The 23,083-nt window shown below is 44.6% G+C and overlaps 1 protein-coding gene across 1 annotated transcript; it reads left to right on the plus strand.

The window, feature by feature from the left end:
• Positions 1 to 2,661: 2,661 nt before the first annotated feature.
• CNMD (chondromodulin) lies at positions 2,662 to 18,499 on the plus strand. Its single transcript, XM_019500429.2, has 6 exons — positions 2,662 to 2,883; positions 7,962 to 8,102; positions 9,822 to 9,935; positions 13,403 to 13,556; positions 14,923 to 15,125; positions 17,823 to 18,499. Exons 1-6 carry the CDS (start codon positions 2,677 to 2,679, stop codon positions 18,036 to 18,038), a joined length of 1,035 nt encoding a protein of 344 aa, XP_019355974.2. The 5' UTR covers positions 2,662 to 2,676; the 3' UTR covers positions 18,039 to 18,499.
• The last annotated feature ends 4,584 nt before the right edge of the window (positions 18,500 to 23,083 follow it).

Raw genomic sequence — 23,083 nt, forward strand, 5'->3', positions numbered from 1 at the left:
GGAGTACCACTGATCTAAACTGCACAGCTCCAAAGAACTCAATGGAGCTACATTGACTTACATCAGCCGGGGATTGGGCCGAACCTCTGAAGTGATATTCTGAATATATTCAGAATCCTCGCTTCTCCTTCCTTCACACCATCACACTTCATCCAAACCCCAGCTTGCTGAAGTTATCTCCTCCTGGGGCAGTGGCATGCACCACAACCAAAGCCAGCCCAGACCAATGTGCTCCTTACTCATCCTCATTTCTTACATAGGCATGGAGACCAGGAAGTGACTCCCTGTGCCCTGAAATCTAGTGCCCTATGATCTCAAGCAGTTTTATCTCCAAAACCCTAATAATTGTCCCCTTCAGCCCTTCTGGCACCCTGCAGTCACAAAGCACCAACAGAACCAAGAACATCCAAAGTTAGGGATCCTCCACCAGGATGTCACAGGAGCTGCAATACTCTTTTAATGGTGCCCCACAATATTGGCATTGTCAAGTGTGCAAAGACCTACATGCAATTGACGAGACAGACCCAGAGACTTCGAACAGGAATCCCTGGAATCAGAACCACTCTGAGCTGCTGTGGGCTTTCTGCTGTCTTTGCCAGAGAAGAATCACTCTGTTACTTTTCCTTTGTTATGAAACAAGTGAAAGCCAAGGGCTGGCATTTTCTGAGGGGCGCCTTGAGTGTAAAAGGGCCACCTGGAGTCTGCCAATGGATGCCTCGTGGGCATCCAGACGAGCGCGGTCATGCGGTATGTGACGCTGCAAACATGTTTGCAATGCCACATATCACACAGTGTTCTCCGCACTGCCCAAGTGTGTGCTGCTCTGTTTTGTGTGTGTGTTTTGTGGGTTTTTTGTTGTGGGGGGGAGGAGGTTAGGGGAGGTTTGCATGCTTGGGCAGCATATGCTGCTAAAAAGCAGAGCCAGGCTGCTAGAAGCTGTGATGTGTCTCCTAGCCAGGCTCTGCCTGGTGGGATCACCATGGCTGCAGCCCCAGGAAGCCACCAGGACCCCGGGTAAGGCTGCTGGGGCCAATACAGTGCTGGCCCCAGCCTCCCCTACTGCTCCTGGGGCAACTTGCCACATACCAAAGCATGCGTGGCATGGGCATTCCCCAGGGACAAACCAAATCTCTACACACATCTGGACGCGCCCCTTGAGTCTAACAGAGGTGCCTCTGCCAACTGTTGGCAAAGACCAGGCATAGTCATCACAAGTGTGGGCTGAAGCTATGTGACAGATGTTAAGTGCGGGACCTGAGGTAGCTTTGGAAGGGAAGAAGGCAGGGGACTATAGGCATTTTTACACGTGTTCTGGGAAGTGGCACTGGGTGCTTTAATTAGTGCGCCATGCTAATTAAAAGTGCCTGCACCTCACATGTATCAGTGTCCCCACGCTGAAAAATGATGGTGGGGCGCTTTGAACTAAAGCTCATCGAATGTGTTTTAGTTCAAAGTGCTGCGCTCCCATGTTTTCACTGGGGGACATTGATACATGTGAAGTGGAAAGCTGCTGGAGTGCGACAATGTCCATGCTCCAGCAGGCTGGATCAATCAATTCTGCTCCAACATGCTGGATTTCCTGCACATTGGAGCAGGCTCCCTGCACACCTATAGGAGCCCTACATTTGCATGTCAAAGTAGAATCTGTAAGGAGTGAGACTGGAATACCTGAGAAAAGGCAAGAGACAACACGGATGCTGAATGTGTGAGAGTTGTGAGAGACATGGGATAGATGAAAGACCCAAGGGAGAGAAGGGGGGCGCAGATCCCTATAAAAACCCAGGCAAAGATGAGGCCTGTGGCACCATCCTCTCCAGCTAGGAAGACCTGACCCAGAGGAACTTCTGATCACCTGGCTACAGACTCTGTCTTCAGGACTATGTTAAGACCGAGGCAAAGTTTCTGTTGCGCCTGGGTTGTGTGCTTACTTTGTGCTATCGCAGAGTAGAAAAAGTTTTCCCGTTGTTCTTTCTCACGTACTTGAAATTGCAAATTGCTGTGCTCAATAAACGCTCTCTTCAGAGAAGGGGCCAGCCTTGCTCCCGCATTTATGAATTCAGTGCCGCTCCCTCAAATCCAACGTTAAGCCTGGTAACAGAAGGACTGCCCTTAGAGTGCCTCGACTAACCAGGGGCTGCCTTGACTCTAAGGTGGGGTGCCTTGAGGGTTGAGCAAAGAAGTCTCAAAGGAAAACTTCCTCACATGTTCCTTGGGTTAGCCTGGGCCGCCGCACACACTCCCACAAGGCATCAGATATAGCTGACGCCTGTTTGGCTTTCAGAATTATTTTAGACCCCGGGCATTTGCGGCAGTATTTTATGCAGCGGTGTTTTGAATATTCTTCTACGGTCGTGATACAGTTCACGTGTTTCCCTTTATTTTGACGGGGCCCAAAGGGTTTTGGATAAGGAAATGTTTGAGGGGGCGCCTGGAAGCTAAGGAGGGAGACTTGAGTGTAAGGGGGGACGTGAGTGTAAGGGGGCGCCTAGAGGCTGAGGGAGGCGCTCGGGCTGCCCCGCGACCCAGAGGCAGCCGCTGGCGTGGCGGCGGGGAGCGGGGGAAGGCGGGAGCGGGGCGCGGCCGGGGGCAGAGGCGGGGCGGGGCGGGGCGGGGCCGGGCCAGCCCCGTGGCGGTGGCCGCGCGGCGCGGGGGCGAGGGGCAGAGGCGGCTGCAGCCATGGGCGAGGGCGCGGGCGCGGAGAAGGTGCCCCTGGCGCTGGCGGGCCCGGCCGAGGCGGAGCGGGGGCTGCCGCCCGCCTACGCGGCGGTGGCGAGGCCGGGCCGGCTGCTGCGCACGGGCGCGGCGGTGCTGGGCGGCGGGGCGCTGCTTCTGCTCGTCGGCGCCATCGGCGCCTTCTACTTCTGGCAGGGCAGCGACCAGCACGTGAGCGGGGCCGGGGCCGGCGGGGCGGGAGGGGCGGCGGGGAGAGCCCGGCCGGCGGCGGCCTGCCCCGGCACCCACCCCCGCGACGCGACGGAGCCTCTCGCCCGGCATCCCGCGGACCTGCACCCCCCGCCCGCAGGCGAAGCGTGTTTCGTCTGGGATCCCCCGGGCAAAGCCTTGTAGCCCGGGATCCCCTGGGGGTCCCCAGGACATCGCCTGGTAGGCTGGGATCCTGCGCCGGGGCGTCCCAGCGTGTGCGCGCCCAAGGGCACGTCCCAACTTAAAAAGAAAAGCAGCGGGCGCCAATCTGGATAGTAAAGGTTAAAACTGAGATCAATCCGATCATCTCATCCATTACTTAAAATTGCGTTAGATCCGCAGCTTCCCTTTACTTTGTCTTCATTTGAAGTTTTATCCACGGCGCCCACTTGGGAACCGCTGCTGTAGCGTGGCAAGCGCGTTGTCCCGCACAGCGTACCCGCGAGGTGTCCACATTAACGCGCCGCCTCAGAGCAGTCCGGGCTAAGCCTCATGTGTGGCCCCCCATCCCTCTTCCTTTTTTTATGCAAGTCAAATCCTGGACCAACCTGCTCCATATTAAACCTGCTCATCTCTTTTTAAGCCCCTCTGATTATCTCCGTGCTTCACGGGCACTGCTTCCCCGCTATGATAACTGGGGCTCATTTGAGGGAACTGCCATTCAAGCTGCCTGTATGAAGGACTGCCCTGCTCCTGTTTTGATGTTAAACCTGCCTGTCTTTCTAGCTCAGATGTTCGATTTAACACTAGCCAAGTGCCCCTAAAGCAGAAGCAGACCCAGAGCTAAGCAGTTTGGTAATACATCCCAACTAATATGTCCAATGAATGTGTGACTACACCCCGCATCTCAGTTCTCGCAGGCTCCAGAAAGTATGCCTAGAGCAGCCCTCAACCTTGTTGGATTTAACTCAGTTCTCAGAAAATGCAAAGTCTTAACTGGGGTATTTTGAGGACAGGAAAGTAGAGTGGTTTTTCTGATGCAAAAAACTGAAAGATCTAAATGGTCACAACAGGTCTGAATGATTTTGATACTGTGGATTTCTATTTGGGTTCATCTTGTGAATCATGCTTGCAAAGCCAACCTTGCAGAGCCAACATCACATGGCCCCCTGCGGGACCCTTGGAAGGATCTCAAGGGGCCCTGGTTGAGAATCGCCGAGACAAATAATGTGATTAGGCTCCACAAACTCCAACCCTCCTCCCTCACTTTCTGCCAGCTCCCACCTAGCAAATGTTCTGCACTGTTTGGGATATAAAACTTATACTGGAGCATCAGCTCTTGAAGCAGGGAATACTGGGCTAAAGAGAACAAGGGACTAATTGAACTAAAGGGTGTAGTAGAGATCAGTTATAGCAATAAACTCTCCTTTTTTAATCTGGAAAAATAGTTTCAGTCCAGTAAGGAAGGACTTTCAGTAAAGTTTTATCAAGCTGGTTTAAATAAGGAAGGTCAAGATTGACTAATTAAAGAATTATGAACGTAAATATTTTCATTTTGGAATTAGCGATTTTCAGATTGAGTCAATTTGAAATCAATTGCCTGAATTTAATTAGGTGCACAGTTCCACTGAACATTTCTCTTGGTAACTTGCCAAGAAATCTTTAAGTTAGGTTGGTATTTTTCATGTAGGTCCAAAATGTTTTTGTCGCCTGTCCATTTGGAGTCACATAAGAGAAGCTGATTCTAGTTAGGAAAGGGGAATATATCAATGTGAAAACGCCACCTTTATTTTTGCTTATAAATTATCAGTTTGTTACCCTATCTTTACCCTTTCCCAGAAGAATCCCATCGTTGGCAAATTCCAGCTATCGGAACAGAAAGGTGGTAAAAGAAATGCATCTATTTAACATGCCACGTCATCTGGATCCTTACCACAGACCATCCTTTGACAGTTAGCTATGCAACACTGTATTCAATTAATAAGTAAATTTGCTTTAAAAAAATATAAGGACCAACATTTTCATTCTTCATCTACAGGCTTCAACATGTTATGTATACATATGTACAAGGGTTTATATCATCTTCAGATTAAGATTTTTAAAAATTCAAGGATTTTTCTGAGCAGAAAGAATTTTTTTAATGTGGGGTATATATACCGTATTTCACAGTATGCAAGTCAAAGTTTGAAGCCAAAATATTTACCCTTAAATTTCCATCTTGATCTATACACCGTCCCCTGCAAGCGGTGCTGCCTGGACGCTGCGCCAGCACTCTGCCGCACGGGGAGGCAGCATACTGGCAGGTTCCAGGGAAGTTGGGTCAGGACCCTGGGAGCTCAGGTGGCACATGGCCCGCTGATAGTCTGCCCTGCTGGCCCCAGGGCTCACCATTACCACAGAAGGTAGGACTGGGCCCCCCACAGCTCAGGGGCTGCCTGGCCCGGCAGCAGCTCATCCTCTGGCTGTGGTGGGGTGGGCAGGTTCCATCAAAAGCAAGATCATGCCCCTTGCTGCTTCTGTCTTCAGCAGACTCCTATAACCAACAGGACATTTGGTATTGCACAGTAAAGCGTCACTGTGTAACTATGCAGCAACTACTGTGCATTAAAATAAGCTAATGAGCTGTTGTCTACTACTTGTGAATACAGGTAGTAGATTTACTACCTACTCGGCTAATGCACAGTTACAGAGCTGACCGGGAACATCAGCCCAGGACGCAGGAGGTGGGAGAACTGTTCCCTCCCCCAGGCAGCTGCCTGCTGCCCAACCCTCACTCTGAGATCAGAGCCAGCCCCAGCAGCTGCCTACTGCAGAGGCAGGGGACAGCGTCCCAGCCCTGGTTCCATTTTCAGAGCTGGGGCCTGGCAGCTGCCTGATGCTGGGGCAGGGGGCAATAACCCAGCCCCTGCTCCAGTCTCGGAGCAGGGGTGGGGGCATCAGGCAGCTGCCTAAGGTAGGGGAGTGGGGTGGGAAGCAGCTGCCCTGGGGGTGGGACAGTTCTCCCTGCTCCCCCTGCCCAGAGCCCAGCCAGTCCACAGCTGGCACTTGGGGTAGCCTAGAGTTTCCTCTGGTTATACAAGAGTATGGCAGGACAGGGCAGGAGTAGTCTTGCCCTGAACAGATCCCACAGGGAGTAAATTTGCTCCTGACAGGCGCACATGTAGAGTGCTCCCAGGGAAAGCTTACTGCACAGTGCAGTAAGTTAACTGTGCAGTAAGCTTTCTGCACATTAATTGCACTTGTGAATGCACCCATAGAGAAGCTTCCATCACTGCAAAAATAAAAGCAAGTATTTTGAAAGTAAAAAAAATTTACAGGACCATTGAGTTGAGCTTACACTCCTGAAAGAAAACATACTCAGGCTTCTACATTCTGGAAACCTCTTTTTCAGGTACTTACCACCATCAAACAACTTCTTCCCCCAAATGGGAACCCCAGGTGGCCATACTGATGATTAGAGTAAATTGAAGTTAGTTTTTGGGCCCCTCACAGATGTTAAAACAATGGCATGATCAGGATTGAAGGAATTTTATGCCCCTTGCCAAACACTGTGTCCCCTCTCATGCCACACACACATGGCAGGAGGTGTGATGTTTGGGATGGGACATAAAATTCATCTGATCCCAGTTGTACCATTATGGAGCTGCTCTCAGCCTGATCCTGAAGATCTGGCAGGGGTGGTTCCTGAACCCAGAGCTGCCCCCAGCCCTGATCAGGTTCCATATGTGGGACTGTCAGGCTGGTTCACTTGATTGTCAGGTGCAGCCACTGATAGACCTGGGGTAGGTTCAAGACCCTGAGATGTCTATGGCTGGGTTCAACAGTTAGCTGGTTGTCAGACCCAGCTATGGACAGTCCCAGGACCAGTTTGAGACCCTTAGCTGTCTGAGGGCAGCTGATTGTTGTACCCGGCCCTGGATAGTTCCAGGGCCAGTTCGGGACCTCAAGATATCCCTGGCCAGGTCTGACAGTCAGCTAGGATGGTTCTGGGATGACCCAGCTTAATACATGGTTTTTAGAAGTCTCAGGATCCTGACACTCTTGGGAGCCTCTTGGGGCCCCCCTGCCACCATCCCAGGATCCCCACGCCCCCAGACATCTAAATATGGCATGTTCAGCCCAGCTCCCCACAACCTGGCATTTTAAAGAGACTTGGAAAGGCTGCTGGACTTGGGGTTTGTCAGGTTCCCAGGGCAGGGAGCCCATCTCAGCTTACTCAGGAACCTTGCAGCTTGTTGCCCCAGCTGGCCACTTTCAGCATCAAGACCAGAGCTGTCCCCATTGCTGAACCTTATTCCCACAATGATGCTGACAACTAGCTGAGGCTGAGGTTGGGGAGGCAGCAGTCACCTTGGGATGTTGGAGAACCCAGCAAAACCTAGCACCCAAAGGGTAACATGCCACACATTCAATTTAAAGTTTGGTAGAAAATAGCTGCAAAATGTTCAACATTTTTCAAGCAATATATTTATGGCTGGTTGGCCATTTTTATCATGTGATAATTACTTTTTGCATGTTACATGTCTACATTTATTGTGCAGTTAACCAGCTTATTGAACAATATAATGTGTCAGGGAATTGGGGACAACTGTTTATTCTCCCCCACACGACTGATTTAGAAAAGCTCCTTAGGCCCCCATTACACTGAACATTTATACCGCAATCCCAGGCTTCCCTAAACTGGCAGATAGAATGGGTTCGATTGGGATCTGATCCCAGATCCAAACTATCATGCCTCCAGCCATGCATGCGTGACATGGCAGAAGGTGTGATTTTTGGAACTGAGGATAAGATCCCATGGTGCCTTTAAATGACCATGTGCCAGGGGCCTAAATCACACTTAACCTAGGAACCAAATTATTCTTCATTTTAGTTTTGCTGATGTCAAAATATCAGTAAAAACAGTGCTTACCTGTGAATACCATTCTCTGGGGTATTAGTGGGATTTTGACTTTGGCACGACAGTAAGTATGAATAAAAACCAGGAACTGAAGGGGGATATGACAGTCAGATTGGCATATGACTTGGTCTAAAAGTGAAAGACAAGAAGATACAAAAAAAACAAAACAAGAATGGTAATAGTCTTTATTCCATTTCAGGTTTATAATGTCCATTATACTATGAGTATTAATGGAAAAGTACAAGAAGGATCAATGGAAATAGATACTGGAAACAACCTAGAGACCTTTAAAACTGGAAGTGGAAGTGAAGAGGCTGTAGAAGTGCATGATTTCCAGATTGTAAGTACAGTCATTCAGGTTTTTCAAATCAGACATTCTCTACCACTGAACTCCATGCATATGCTGGCAGAATTAGTGCAACACTGCACCCCAAGCCAATATTCCCAGCTTCTCTGTAGAGCCAATTAGCTGAGGGGAAACACTGTACTTTGTGACTATATTGCTTCCAGTATCTGAGCTGCTTGACGCATTTCTATACAGCATTGAATTGTTCCCTGAAAACATATCCTAAGGAGCCTCATTGAAGTCAGTGGAAAAATTCCCATGAACTTCAGAGGAAGCAAGGTTAAGCTTTAAGCCAAAGAAATGCAACATTTAAACAAAACCAGGCAGAGAAAGCTGGTGAGGGAAGTTATGTGGGTTCTGCTGGCCTTGCCCTTCCCCACTTGCTAAGTCCAGGAACAGAAGAGGAAGTGGCTTCCTGCCTTCTGTGCATGCATGGGAATAGTTATGCAGGTTTGGGAAAACCTCGGATCCCCAAACGGTCTGCAGTTGTTGGCAGTATAGTCTGGGATCATAGCATCAGCCTTACTGACAGCTGAACTATAATGCTGGTGGTGAGCCTCTAGTCATGTGCCTTCACTATTCCACATCTGTACAGAAATGCTATCTCAGTGGAGATTCAATGAATTCTTCTAGCCCTGGCCCCTCATGACAGCTATTAGCTGCTGGGTAAATGCAGCCAAACACTCAACAGAGACCCAGGAACAATTACAATTGGTTGGGTGTCTAGGGATGAGTATGTGGGGCAGAAATTGGCTCCCAAGGCTAACTGACTGAGGTAAATGATCTCTGCTTTCACTTACTGAGTGCTGGGGTCAGGGTCCAGGAAAGCAAAAGGGCCAACTTAAGTTTTGAGTCCCAAAGAGTTGAAACATAAGCTGAAAAGAATATTGAGGAAAGACAGAAGCACTTATGTTAGTGGCAGAGGAAACCCATTGGTAACCCTTAGAAAAGCTGGCATACAAGTGAATTTGCTTGTTCATTTGCTACTCTAGGGCTGTAAGCTAAGCAGATCTGTGACACTGGGATGAGTAGCTCACACAAGTTGCTAAGGGCAAGAAAATCTGTGTTTTAAGAAATGCGTTGACCATAACTAATGGCATTTTTGCAAAATGGTTTGCCTCCTTGGTGAGGTATCTCAAAAACATGAATGGCCCGTTCCAAAGTAGCCTTATTGACACTGCACATCTCTTTCTGCCCAATAGCCAAGCAGAGCAGTTTTCACGGATCACATAATTGTTGTGGAGATCCTTTCCTTTGCTTCCTCTGTATGAAACAAAATAGAGCAAAATGTCAGATGGCGGGGGGAGAGGGTAAAAAAATGCTAAGATTATAAGGACAGGGAGATTTATCAGGTTTTTTGTTCTACCTATTGTGTGGGGAAAACCAGACTCATGGGGAATTGAGGAAAAGACTCAAGAAAGACTAGCCTATGCATAAAACATATAGTCCGCACCTTTTTTCCAAGCAGTCTCGAATTCCAAGATGTTAGAAATGTAGGAATTGTGTGTGTCATTTGTTTAGAATTATAAAAACACATATTATAACAAACACTGGAATTCTGCCTTTGTTCTCTGTGCGGTGGGTCTGCTTCAACAGAAATTGCACAAAATGCAGCAAGTTGCTTACACTTGGCTTGGACATAGTTTCTCTGTGGTCTTGTTGTAAGCAATTGGATGACACAATGTAGGTAACCATGAAATATCTGTTTTGTAGGGCATAACTGGAATCCGTTTTGCTGGAGGAGAGAAATGCTACATTAAAGCACAAGCTAAAGCTCGTGTTCCTGAAGTGGATACCATGACAAAAGAGAGCCTCTCCTTTGAGCTGGTAGGGAGCAATCTTTTAACATACTTAACAAACCCATAAGACTTTTAAGGGACATTTAAATACAATGATTTGGTTGGTCAGCAAGTGCCCTGGAAGGGAAGAGAAAATACCTCTGAGAAAAACTGATAAGGAAGAATTAGTTGCTCTAACCAATCCAGAGAGAGGTTTGGATGAGCTTTTAGGAGAGTTGTGTCTAGACTCTGGACCAGAGGGAGGGATCCTGCTAATCAAGACCTTTAAGAAAGGGCATAAAAAGGAATCTTCTTGCTGCATTGGGAGAAAACAAAGTCCAAAGCAAAAGAAAAACTGCACTGACCTTAGACCTGGTAGTTTAAAAATGTGTTTCCCAAACCAGATTTGATTCTAGGGCATTGATTTTAAGGTATTGTTTTGTTCTGAAGGACTACAGATTTTGGGCTGAAATGCTGTGACCATAGTTCTCAAACAGGGATGTCTGCACCTCATGTTTGCAAAAACCCTTTTTTTGTAGGCGTTTCAAAATTGAGCTTCCCAGGGACCAGACCCTGAGCACTTTGCTCACATTGTTCCACTGACTTCCCTGGCTCCGTGTCATTCCAGACTCTTCACTGTGGCAGAGGGCCCCAATAAGGAAAGGCAGCAGAACTTCAGTAACACAAAGTACCTACAACCTCTGCCTTGTCAGGGGTTGGACAACAACCAGACAAAGTAGCCAAAACTGGCTGGAGAGATGAAAGTAAAAGCAGAAAATAATTGACTGATAGCAACATCAGCTCTTACGGAGCTTCCAACAGAGAATAAGCCACCCTACCGCAATAGAAAGCCATGGTTTTCTTCTCTTTGGGAATGTGAAATTTGCATTTCCAGTCCCAGCAAGAATAAACCTTGTCCAGTTATAGTAACTATAGGACTTTGTGTGAGTGCACCATAAATCAAATCAAATCAATCCCAGGTGGGGGGCTGGAAAGTCTGAGGCTTTCGTCACACAGATCACCTTTGAAGGAAAAGAATGAAGTTCCTCAGATTCTGGACTCAGGTTTTACAGATATGGGGAATCCCCACAAGGCCACGGTTCTCTTGTGCCTCAGCACTCCATAAAGTGACCCAACCACCTTGCATTGGGCACTGCTCCAGAAGCTTAAAAGCTGCGCTGCCAGTGAGGCCAGAACCTACCTGCCCGCCCCCAGAATCTCTCCTTGGAGACTGCTTGGCACAGAAACACTTTGCACAAAATGGAATACCGACTAGCTCAGGATTACTTCTGTGCCTGTTCCCCACCAGGTCCTATTACTGTATGCTGATTCCCCAGCCCCAGAGCTACAAGCATGTCTACAGTAGAAGCAGCTGTGGTTTGAACACGGCATGGATAGAGCCCTGATTGCCTCCTACTAGTGCATTAGCTTTAAGATGGGAGAAAGAAATAACTTTTAAAAGAAAAAAAATTCTGTGTGATTGACAAAATCTCATTTGGCTAGTTCAGCAGCATCTGCCAAGATTTTTAACACAGCATAATAAACCTATTCTCTGCTTTGTGACACCACAATATATATCCTCTCTGCCCAACCTAAGAGGCTGCACCTTTTATTCCACTGGTAGGAATAAAAAGCTGGGTAGGTAGAAAAAGAACTGCTGAGGCTCTCAGAATGATTTGCCTAAGGGAGGTTGTAAATGTCAAAATCATCTCCCACTTCCTCTCCCTGTGCTTTGACACCAGGATGGGAGAAAATTATGGTGTTAAAAAAAACAAACAAGAAAACCCCAGAAGTTGTGCAGTGAAGGTAGTCTGAATGACAATTTGCTGTACTCTGTGCTGCTGTAATTAATATGCATTTACTTAATGAGAGGGAGCAACCAGCTCTCTAAAACTAACAGGGAGAGCACCAAAGGTCAGAACTAAATCCTTCTGAAGGAAATGTCAGACTTTCCATTGAATTCACTGGGGGTTGGATCAACCCCCTTTCATTATTTTAAGGAATTGTGGTCTCCCATGCCTAATTGGATTGTTTAACATTATTAAGTAAAGGCAATGTCTTTCTTTCTATTGAAAATAGAAGTAAATTGCCATCATGCAATGTTATACCTCTACTGGTAAAACATATGTTCCTTCAGGCTTGCAGAAGTGTTTGCTGTCCTGATTTTTGCATGCAATTTTTTTTTACCATGCTACTTACTATATATTGCCCTGAAATGCATACATCAGAGACTAGATGATTTGCCAACTTGATGCTACAGTTGAAACATTGAGAATTCTTCATTGCCTGACTTACCTGATTATAAATGTGACCTCAGTTGTTGCATTAGTCATTTTTTGGCATCTCTATATATACATATATATATAAATCTTTTGTTCCAATACATATCTAATTATGACCTATATTGAGCATAAACTGGTTCATTAAAATAAATGTATAGATATCAGATGTCCATTTACTCACAGGGTTGGGGAAAATTTCTTTGGAGATCAACAACTGGATTATTTTTCTTATCTAGCTCCAGTTAAGTTTGGAGGTTTTTTGGTTTTATTGTAGGGATGTTGGGAAAAACTCAAATGGGAAAATATAAACAACATGCTGCTCTTGCTATAGAAACTGGATAGCAAATTTAGATTACTCGAGACCTACTATAAAAGTCAGTAAATATATTAAGGGAACAACTTGGCAAAATTAATTGATCCTAGTGGATTATCTACCAAATCTTAGTGACATACAGAGGCAATTCAGAAGTTTAACCTTGAAATCATACTGGTTTTCATGATGCACAAGAGGCTTTTTAAAGAAGTTTCACTGCTGTTAATAAATAGCTACATTTTGTTTGTAAAATAAAACTTTGAACAAAAAAGTTTAGAGAATCAGTCTTATTAGTCTGAAGCTACAAACTGAAATCCTGCAGGGCATACTTCAGAATGAAAGCTCTTAACTTATACTTCAGGCTCTTGGTCAACTGAATTCCATCTACTAAACAAGACCTTTTATCGGACCCATCATATTAACTTTAAATTGGAAGTGGTATCTGTATCCAAACCAGAACCTTCACTAACTTTCAGGAGAGTGGCTATGTCTGTTACAGCAATATCCTAAAATGAACAAAAGCAAACAACCCATAAACATTTTGAACTGTTCTTAGTTTAAATCAGCTCAGTTCCACTCAAGTCAGTGGATCTACACCAGTTTACGTCAGCTAAGAAGCTGATCCTCTGGCCCAAATATGAGCCCTGTTAAAGAGAGTGGGCACAAAACCCTAGCCCCGTTAATGTGGAGGCTAGCTTTGCCATTTGCCTCAGTGGTTCACTCCAGGAGTTTTTTCCATTGATGTCCATTTGATTAAGGCTCCACTTTGTGCAAGTAATTTGCAAGGCAGAACAATCTTCAGAAGCATATCTGGCGTCAGTCACAGCTGAAGCTGTGTTTGGTGCCTGGCTATTGACACAAAGATGCACAGGTAACATATACAGGACACCTGATGAGAGGCTTTATACTCTCTACTTACAGGAAGATGAAATCATGCCAGTTAAATTTGATGAAAATTCCCTTATCTGGGTAGCTGCAGACCAGCCTGTAAAGGACAAAAGTTTCCTGAGCTCCAAGATTCTAGAGCTGTGTGGGGATCTTCCTATTTTCTGGCTTCGACCAACATACCCTCAAGGTATTATTATTATAATTTTTTTTTTTACTAAAGAGTGCACCAACCCCTTTTTTCCTCCCTTCCAATAAATGTAAACCACCAGGGCCTATAGCTGTGAGATCTGTATTGTCATGGATCTAGTGTCCCTTTTCTCCAGTCTGCCTCCCAAAGTCTCTGCAGCCTAGTGCTGAGACCCGTGATGGGAAACACCAGACTCCCCAGGTGAAACTCTCTGGCCTATTCTTCCCCTCCCTCCAGAAAAGCTGTACCAAAGAATGTATATGAAGTTAAGTTCACCTTTAGGCCATCTAATTTCTTAGAATATGGAAGAGGGTAGAGAGAAGAGGCCATATAAAATTGCCAAAGGCAGCAAACCAGCACCATTGTGAGGCCACAGCAAGCAGATTAGGAGGAGTTGGGCAGAGAATGTGACACTGGTGCCCAGGAGGGAGGTAAAGAGTGGTGTTCAGGCACTGGGCAGGGAGATGAGGGAGGAAAGAAAGTACTGTACCTATTTGGTCCAGAGGAGAAAAAAGGACTATGAAGGATGACTGGAAGGGTTTCCTGCAGAGGGCTGGTGGCAGAGGACAAGAGGGGCTGCCTCTTCCTTGATGCTCTCAGAGTTTAATATTAAATATTTAGTAGAAAGATAAAAGAGTGAGTGCTATTAGAGCATCTAGGGGGTGCAACTTGCTGGTATGTTTTTTACATGACCAACAAAACAAAACTTGCTCAATTAACATTTTCCAACATTTCCAGTGCCTTGCACATGAGCATTAATCATAAAAAGTACTGTCAGAGATCACCTAGGCTACTTGTTCAGCTCTCACAAGCCCTCCTTCCAGCCATTTCTTTTTCTATCACAAATCCATGCTTTGGAAATTACAAAAAGTTGCAGTTGCTCTGCTTGAGAGCTGACTATGTAGGCTGGACTTCTGGAAGAATGTGGTTTAGCATTGGTATAGGGTACCTACAGAGACTGTGAAATCTTCATCCTTGGACATTTTTAAGAACATGTTGAACAAACACTTGTCTGGGATGGTTTGGATAGGGATGATCCTGCCTTGAGCAGGCAGCTGGACTTATGACATCCCAAGCTGCCTTCTAGCTCTGCTTTCTTCCAACATTCATTTCTGTGAATGTGACTGGCCAGCAGCTCAGTGGGTCCAATGCCCTTCCCAAGTCTACCCTTTTTTTTATGTGGAAAAAAAGGGGGAAAAAGATCTTGACACACATATGGAATTGCACAGTCTGTACATAGCTCCCATCTGGAGCCTACTTATCTTTGCAGTTACATGCTACAATCCTGTTTTTGTGAATGGACAATCCAACATGTTTTCCTTGAACTAGTGCAAAAACACATTTAAATCAGTGACTCCTTCTGCAGATAACCAAAGGGAGAAGAGAGAAATTGAGAGAAAAATACGTCAAGCAAATTTTGACATAAACCAAATTGAAGCCACTACAAAAGAAACAAGCACCAGGCCACCCACCAGGCAGCCAGTTCAAGAGCCTGACCGCCAGTCTAATGACACTGAGCCCAGTAGCCACGAATCTGATCAAATACTTAATCCAGATAATCCGTATTATGTAAGTATACATCTGCACTAGAATCCCCTTTGAAGTCATTTGACTTCTGCAGGTATTTAACATGTACTGGGTTTATATTTCTTTGTGCATATACTTCTCAAAATAGTTTCATACAGCTGTGCAGCCATGTAAAATGGCAGGTTCCTCCCTCTCCTTAAACTCCATGGTATGGTGAGTAATTATAGCAGAACTGGATCATTCCTATCCAGGTGGCGCACAGCAGGTTGTCAAATTAAAGGCAAGCCACTGAGCTCTTTGTTGTGGCTTTTACTTCAAAGGCCACCACATCTCTACTGAACTGGAGCACAGCAGCTGGTCAGAAAAGCAGCACCCTTTGAAATAAAACCAGCTGCAAACAGCTGTAGCACCTCAGGGGTCCCACATAACTGCTTGCTGTGGCTCTGTATGGTCCTGATTACTTTGAAAACCTCATTCACAGTGGGAGGGAGAAGGTAAGGAACCCAACCTTGCAACGTGTCTACGTTCTGCTGGATGGTGAATCTGTTTTTATTCTTTTCCTTTTATCAACAAGGGATCAGTTATCTTTGTTGTACTTGAAATCCACGAACCATATCAGTTTCAGCCCTTGTTCCACTTGCTGTTTAGCTCTTCTGTACCTGCTTCTCCCCCAGAAACCTGCAGAAGTGTACCTAAAAGCTTGTCTAAATTTATCCCAACCATGCAGTGGGTCCAATAAAAGATGTCACCCACAAGAACCCTTGCCTCTACCCATAACACTGACTTTATGATAAGGACCAAGCCACATCTGTCTGGCCTCTGAGCTACTGCATTCAAGCTGGGTTTACGAGGAAACAAAGCAGGAAAAGAAGTCAGAGAGATGACAGGGCTATGCCATGGTCTTGTTCTCCCCATGTCTCTGACATGATGCGATTTACAGAATGAAAATGTTAACACACCCCATTGCTCTAAGCCTGCCCCACTGCAGCAGAACTATTAATAATCTCAGGAGCAGTTTCTACCCTCCTGTACCTACATCAGACAATTTATATCTATCATTTGGTGCAGCAGGAATAAAGTCACTTTAATAGGGCATTGTCACAAGATCAACATCTCCTGCTTTAGAAAATAAGATTCAACTTTGTCTCGACATTTAAGTAGCAGCAGGAAATCATTGCACCATGACAGTGTTCTACTCAGATGACACCTCTTAATTAGACTTAAAACAAATCACCTAGAACTCAATTGATTCCATTTCTTATGAATTCAGTTAATTACCGGACCCAAAGTCAACACCAGAATTAAATCCCCAGTAGGGCCAGCCAGAAGTGATTATAACCCAGTTAGAAGGTGCAAGGGGTCTTTGAGGCAAACCAAGGAGCTTTCTGAAGAGCAACAGCAGTACAATTGGTGTAGGCTTCCCTGGGGACTCCTTACTGCCAATCAGCTCATTTTGTACAGAAGGTACTGAAAGATGCTCTCAATTTTCTGTAAGCACTGGGAAAGCAGGTCTTTGATTTATGAGACCTGTTTAGCCCTGGCCTTAAGCAAACCCTTTCTGCTATTCCCTCCTTCCTTTTAAGGAGCAATTTGGTATAACACAGAGCAGTAGATCAGGTCTCAGGAGACCTGGGTTCTGCTTGCAGCTCTGCACCGACCTGTGTAAGACCTGGGACAAGATTAGTTTGTCTTTTAGTACCTTGGCTTGTCAATCTCTAAATGGAGGACATGTTGGCTCCTCTCTTTGGTAAGGGGCTTTGAGACTAATGGGTGAAAATGCAAGCAAGAGTTAGACATAATTCTTAGATTTGATCTTGTTCTTTATCACCAAAGAGGCACCAGAGGGAAATAATGGATTGAATGCAAAGAGCTAAGCCTTCTACTTTCTCCCAGGAGGAAATGGAAGGCTCTGAAAGGCTAGGATAGCCTTGGAGTCTGTTGCTATTCTCTGCCTCTCTCAATGCTGTAAATTCTTGCTTCCTGGTAAGAGAGTGCAGTAGAGCCAGTTCTCCAGAATTCACCACACAATGGAGAACAAGAGTGGTTGAAAAACAAGGTAAATGGATTCCGAGTATCAAAAAAATCCTACAAAGCACAGGTTGTGAAATGGTCTTCTCAGGGAAGGTGATATAATTGCAACCACTTAAGACTCGGTTAAGACAAGACTCAACAAAGCATTTCAAAGTGTTATGGGGGGGAAATAGTCCTGCATCCTGAGCTGGATGGGGTTGGATAACCTCATCTCTCTCTGCCATCACTAATGTCTTTACCTTGGAGTTTACTGCTTTTAAACTTTTCACGACCTTAACGCTCTCAAAAAAATTGGGGAAGTAAAATAAAGAAAAGCGCTCGTGGAGTCGTATATCGATGACTCATTTCAGTTTGGTTCGGAAGAGATCTCACTTGTGTTTGTTTGTCTGCAACTCAAGCAAGTTTCCTCCCTGCACTGTGACCATCAGCAGTGTAAGTAAAGCTTTCTTTATAAAACCAATACGCTGTCTCGCCTCTCCATCCACCAGCCCGCCTGACGTTTGCTTAACTAACCAGCGTTTCCCTCGGTCGGCTCCACCCGGCCGAGACATTTACATTGTGACCTATATATTTACTTCGGCAATTCTAGAGTAGAAGTGGAGCAAAGCAATGGCAAATCAAGCCCAGACTGATGGGTAACACAAATGTGGGACATTTTTGTTTCTGTGTAATGTACTTGAGAGACCATGTTTTTATTTTGTATTTCAGCAATTTGAAGGTGAAGGAATGGCTTTTGACCCAATGCTGGACCATCAAGGCATATGCTGTAGTGAATGTAGACGAAGTTACACACAGTGCCAGAGAATTTGTGAACCTCTCATGGGCTTTTACCCTTGGCCTTATAACTACCAAGGATGCCGTACTGCCTGCCGAATAATTATGCCTTGCAGATGGTGGGTGGCCCGTATAATGGGTCTTGTGTAAGAAGGCGCAGTCAGAGCCTTGACCAAAAAAGCAGCAGCTTGAAAAACTGATAAAAGACTACAGCCAAAGAAACGTTACCAATCTTCATTTTTAAAAACACTAAGTTTATATTAATGTACCAAAATGAGGTCTGTTACTCCATCTGTAAATAAATAAAACCTTAAATTAATATTTGATGAGCTTTACAAATGCCAAGCGTAACTTGTATTCTTCAAGTGAACTGTGTGCTAAAAGCTATTGAATGTGGAATGCAAGATGTCCCAAAACAGATTATATTAACTTTACTTATAAATCAGTTTAGAAGCTTGCTTATAAATTCAAATTTGATATTTCATAACAAATCTGTCTCTTGTGAAATAGATGTGAAAATTTATGTCCAATTAGGTGACTAGCTAACCTTGTACATTTGGGACTACCTTTCAACCATGTCGCTTACTTAAATAAATCACCAGTTAAGTGGCTCCCTGTTGTTATTCGTACAGAGTTGCCAGATCATTATGAGCAGTTATAAACCAGTTACAGCATACCTTTCCCACTAAGCTGCTTCGGGTAGAGAAGAATTAATGTCAGCAGCAAAAAGAAAAGGCAAGAAAAAGAGAAGCCGTCAAAAGGAATGTACACGGCAAGAGCGCCACATGGCTTTGTACAACAGCACATCACAGTAGCCCCAGCATCAAGTCTTGTATCCATAGTACCACTGTAGTGTCTAGCAAGCATCAGCTCTGTAACACCGTTACCTAGAAAAGCACTTACATCCAGGTGTATACTGCAGAGAGCCTCAAGGCACTTCAGAATCTATGATAGCTGCTTTACTTATATGTCCTTAACCTAGAAGCTTTCAGGGCCAGATTAAGATCCTTGAGGACCACTCATGGGTGTCACGTGAAGCTCCATTGGCTTCAGCAGAACTGCATAAGTGAGTAACTGCTCTCCAGCGCAAGTAGAGAGCTCACAATGTGACTGCTAATGTTGAAGCAGATACTATGCAAATATTGGGATTGATCCTACAAAGTACAAAGATCCTCCCTAATGAAGGTACTGGAAGCCAAGACACTTGTAGGATGGCTCTTATTATAGGTTTCTACCTTTAAAGGATACAGGGCTAGATTCTGCAATCCTTGCACTGGGTAGCAAGTACTCTTTCAACAGTCCCACTAAAATTATGGGACCACCCACAGAATAAAGGGTGCTTCACTTCCCCACTCCATGAATGAATGGCGCAAGTTTGCTATATTCTTTGTTGGGATGTTGTGGAGTTGCAAACATTCTGAGGTATTGCCAGGTTGCCAGTGGTGCTAATACTACCCACCAGGGACAGAGGAAGAGAGAAAAAAATTGACATAGATGGATTACAGAAATAAGACAAAGCAGTATATCAAAACAGCAGTGTTAAACCAAGAGGGTGGGATGAGTGCAGAACTTTGCTCAGACTAATCAGATTCTCACTTCTTCATATTCACCATCTCCCTTAAAGTGAAAAACCTTTCTTCTTTAATAAATTACAAAGATGTAATTGAAGATGTTGGCATGGGATTTTATAGCCTGTTTGATTTGAGGTTGATTTTTAAGTCAACCTCGATCACCGTGTGGTCAAGCACAGCAGTTGGATGCTAAGGCACTTAGATGATGTCTGGATTTTTTCCCCTAATTTTTTAATACAGATTAAACAAAAGTTTGTTTTCTGCAATTTTTCATATGCAGTAGGCCTTAGCAGTTGCCTACAAATGTACGTTCAAAAACTGTAAGCAGAAGGAAAGCAGCAATGCTTTAGAAGCGGGGAGGAAAAGCAAGAAGAGGGCACATGTAAATGGACCACATTCCACTATCAGTCCTTTGTTCATCTAACTTGTTCAGTGCAAGAGAGCATGAAGCTGAATCTAGGAGGTAATGAGAATATCGGAAATCTTTTTAATCTCTAATGGGCATGAATATCCAGTTCAAAATATTTAATCATCTTTAATTGTGAAGGGGTTTGTATTATTTTTGCCCCAGTGCAAATATGCACCTACACAGTAGGTTCACCACATTCTCTTAGGATGCTTAAAAAACACCGACACATACATAACTCAAGTCTGCAGTATTTTGTGGCATGTACAAGAGAAATAAAATGCTTGGGTGCATGTTTTAACTTGTAAGGTCACTGAGGCAGGGGTGCATGAATGGAGTAACTAACAGAGAACCAAGTTGTCCCAATTAAAATGCCACACCCCCAAAAATATAACCCCACCCCCAAACAGTGGCAAATTTAGCATTGGGCAAATAAATTTCCTCTTGCTTTCAAACAGTGCAGGTGAGCTTTGGTTAGTATGTGACCTCTTCCCAAGTTAACCAATTGCATTGATTCACCAGCACCTCTCAACTTTGTGCCTTTTCAGGCCAGCCTGCTCCATTCACTCCTCTGATGATTACAGCAAACAGACATCACTTCTCATTGTGAATTTTGAGGCACAGTTGCGTTCTGCCTTTTTTGCTCAAACACTGCAGGAACATAGATTTTGGAAGCCTGCTCATATTGTCATCCTTAATGGCTCTGAGGTTGTAGAGGGGAAGGCAAGAGAGAAGTCTACAGTGCACCTTTTTTGTTGTTGCTCACACACCTAAACACAACATTAAAAATACTTAGCCCAAGGTCCATCTGGCTAACCATGACAGCACAATATAACTTCTTATTGTGGGAGTGGCAAGAGAGCATAGGAGACAGACACACAGCAGGTCTTGAAATTGCTGAATTTCCCAAATTTCCCTATATCTTGCATTTATAGAGAGTTTATTTCAATATGCTAATAAACATATTCTGATTAGTTTTATTCAAATGGAAAAACCTGTAAAGTTTCACTGAAACTTCTAGAACTAGACTGAACCAGTTTTCTTACAGACTTGCAAGGTGTCTAGTTGGCAAGCATGTCCTTATGAAAGCAACAATCCTAGAAGGGAGGATTGCTTATCTTCTTCCTTTACCCAATGCTGCTTGCTGCTGCTCTATGTTCTTTTAGCCTTAGTTTATGGTCTTGGCTGATAAGGCTGCTTTGTTTTTATAACTTGTCTAAGAAACTTAATACAGCTATATCCAGTATATACTACATACACATCAACACATTCTGCTACATTAATCACTACTACTAACATTTTAAGCCAAAGATATAATATAGTATTTTCAGATTATCTATTTTAAAGCTTTCTTTTATAAAGGCTCCTTTCAGGTCTTGTGCTCTACTTAATTTGATCTCATTACTGGTTTAACTGGATAGATTGATCACTTCCTTTGCTTTATTGGCCAGGCTGGTTTGTAAGGTCTGCAAAGGGTTCATTCTGCAATCACTCAGAAACAGGCTTTGTGGCCTATTGCTTTAGCTACACTTCTCAGCTTGTCCTAGGTCCCTTGAAACTGGCTGGCAGCAGGAGCATCTATACAGGTGCTCCAGCTCAAGGTGGGGGGCATTTTAATTAGAAACGCTCGAAGCATCACAGGTATCCAGTGTCCTGTGCTCCAAAATAGCAGCAGAGGTGCTTGAACTAAAGCTTGTCAGACTAGCTTTAGTTCAACCACCCGTCACTTCTTTGAAGTGCGGGGATGCTAAATACACGTGCCAAGGAGGCTGCTAGAGTGCGTTAATTAGCACACTCCAGCTGACTTGATTAATCGAGAAACAGTTCAACAGCCACAACAGATCACAGGATACATGTGTGGAATGACTAGCCAAGGCACATTTTCACAGCCAATTTCCATGTGCCCTGGTTTAATCAAAGTGATGCACTTTGGTTAACCTGGCCTCTACTTAGGCGATGCAAATTTGAAACTTCATTTTAAGGGCCCAAGTTCTTGGTACAATGGGGATAAAGTACTGCATAAAAGCTGGGCATTTTTAACCTAACTGCCTTAAATCACTCGTATAACAAATCTCTCTCCCCCTATTGAAAAAAAGCTAATCAATTCACTGTAAAAAGAACTTCATTAATGCCGAATTAAGGGCGTCTTAGGCTCTTGAGTGTCTCAAACTTCTGGAAACCACGACCATAAAAGCGTTAAAGGTTCATGCCAACACAACCTTCAACTCTGCCCACTGGAGCTAACAGCCACACAGAACTATCTGCAAGCACTCTAGCTGTGTTCACTATGATAGGTACAGTGATTGTGAACTGCTGGATGTTACTTCACCACAAAACATTACCTTCTGGCAACCTTAACTCCACATTAACCCAAGTGCTTTATTTAACTAATGGGTATAAGAATAATTATGGAGAAAGAAGCCACCTGCTCCTAGCGGGTAAGCCACTCTCCTGGGAGTCAAGGTAACTTAAACCCTGGGTCTCCCACACCCACAGACTATTTGTCCGTAATTGCAATGGACAGTTATTCCCCCAGGCTGCTTGCATCAGTGCTAACTCAGGTAAGAGCAGGTCTGCTGTCCAAAAGAGAGACAAACCTACACATACTACAAGGCCAACAACTAAGCCTGGTTGAGAGACTGAGACCACTGGATTACCTAAAAAACTGTTATCTCCAGCTATAACATGGCATCATTTTCTAGACAGCCGAGTTCAGATGCAATACCCTAATACTGTCTCAGATTTCAAAAAAAGCAAACTACACTTTCTCATTCTACAAAAAAAGCCTGGTTACCTATATATACACACACCTTTCTAAAGGCCACCTGTCATATAGCCTATAAAGAGCATGTCTACTATTATGATGCAGCCGGAGTTGCCATGGTCATCTCATATTCTCACTGAGCAGCAAAACCAATTTATGTAAAAATTCTTTACCTGTACTCAGGGATGTGTGCAAGTAATCTCTTTTAGTTGATCTACAATCATACCTCATAGAATTGAGATGGGCAAGGAGAACTACAGCTACAAGTTCTACCCATAGGCTAAACCATTATATTTGCATTACACATGCCTCAAGGTATTAATGCATGGTTTTTGCCCCCAGCTAAGTAAGCAAATTTAATCCTAAAGCAGTGAAGTGGTAGTTAGTTAATGCAGAGAGCCTCTTACGGCCTCCTCTCTCTACTTTCATTTAGCAAAAGCCTACAGAGAGGGTT

This window comes from Alligator mississippiensis, chromosome 1, assembly GCF_030867095.1.
Source record: "Alligator mississippiensis isolate rAllMis1 chromosome 1, rAllMis1, whole genome shotgun sequence".
Classification (NCBI taxonomy): domain Eukaryota; kingdom Metazoa; phylum Chordata; order Crocodylia; family Alligatoridae; genus Alligator; species Alligator mississippiensis.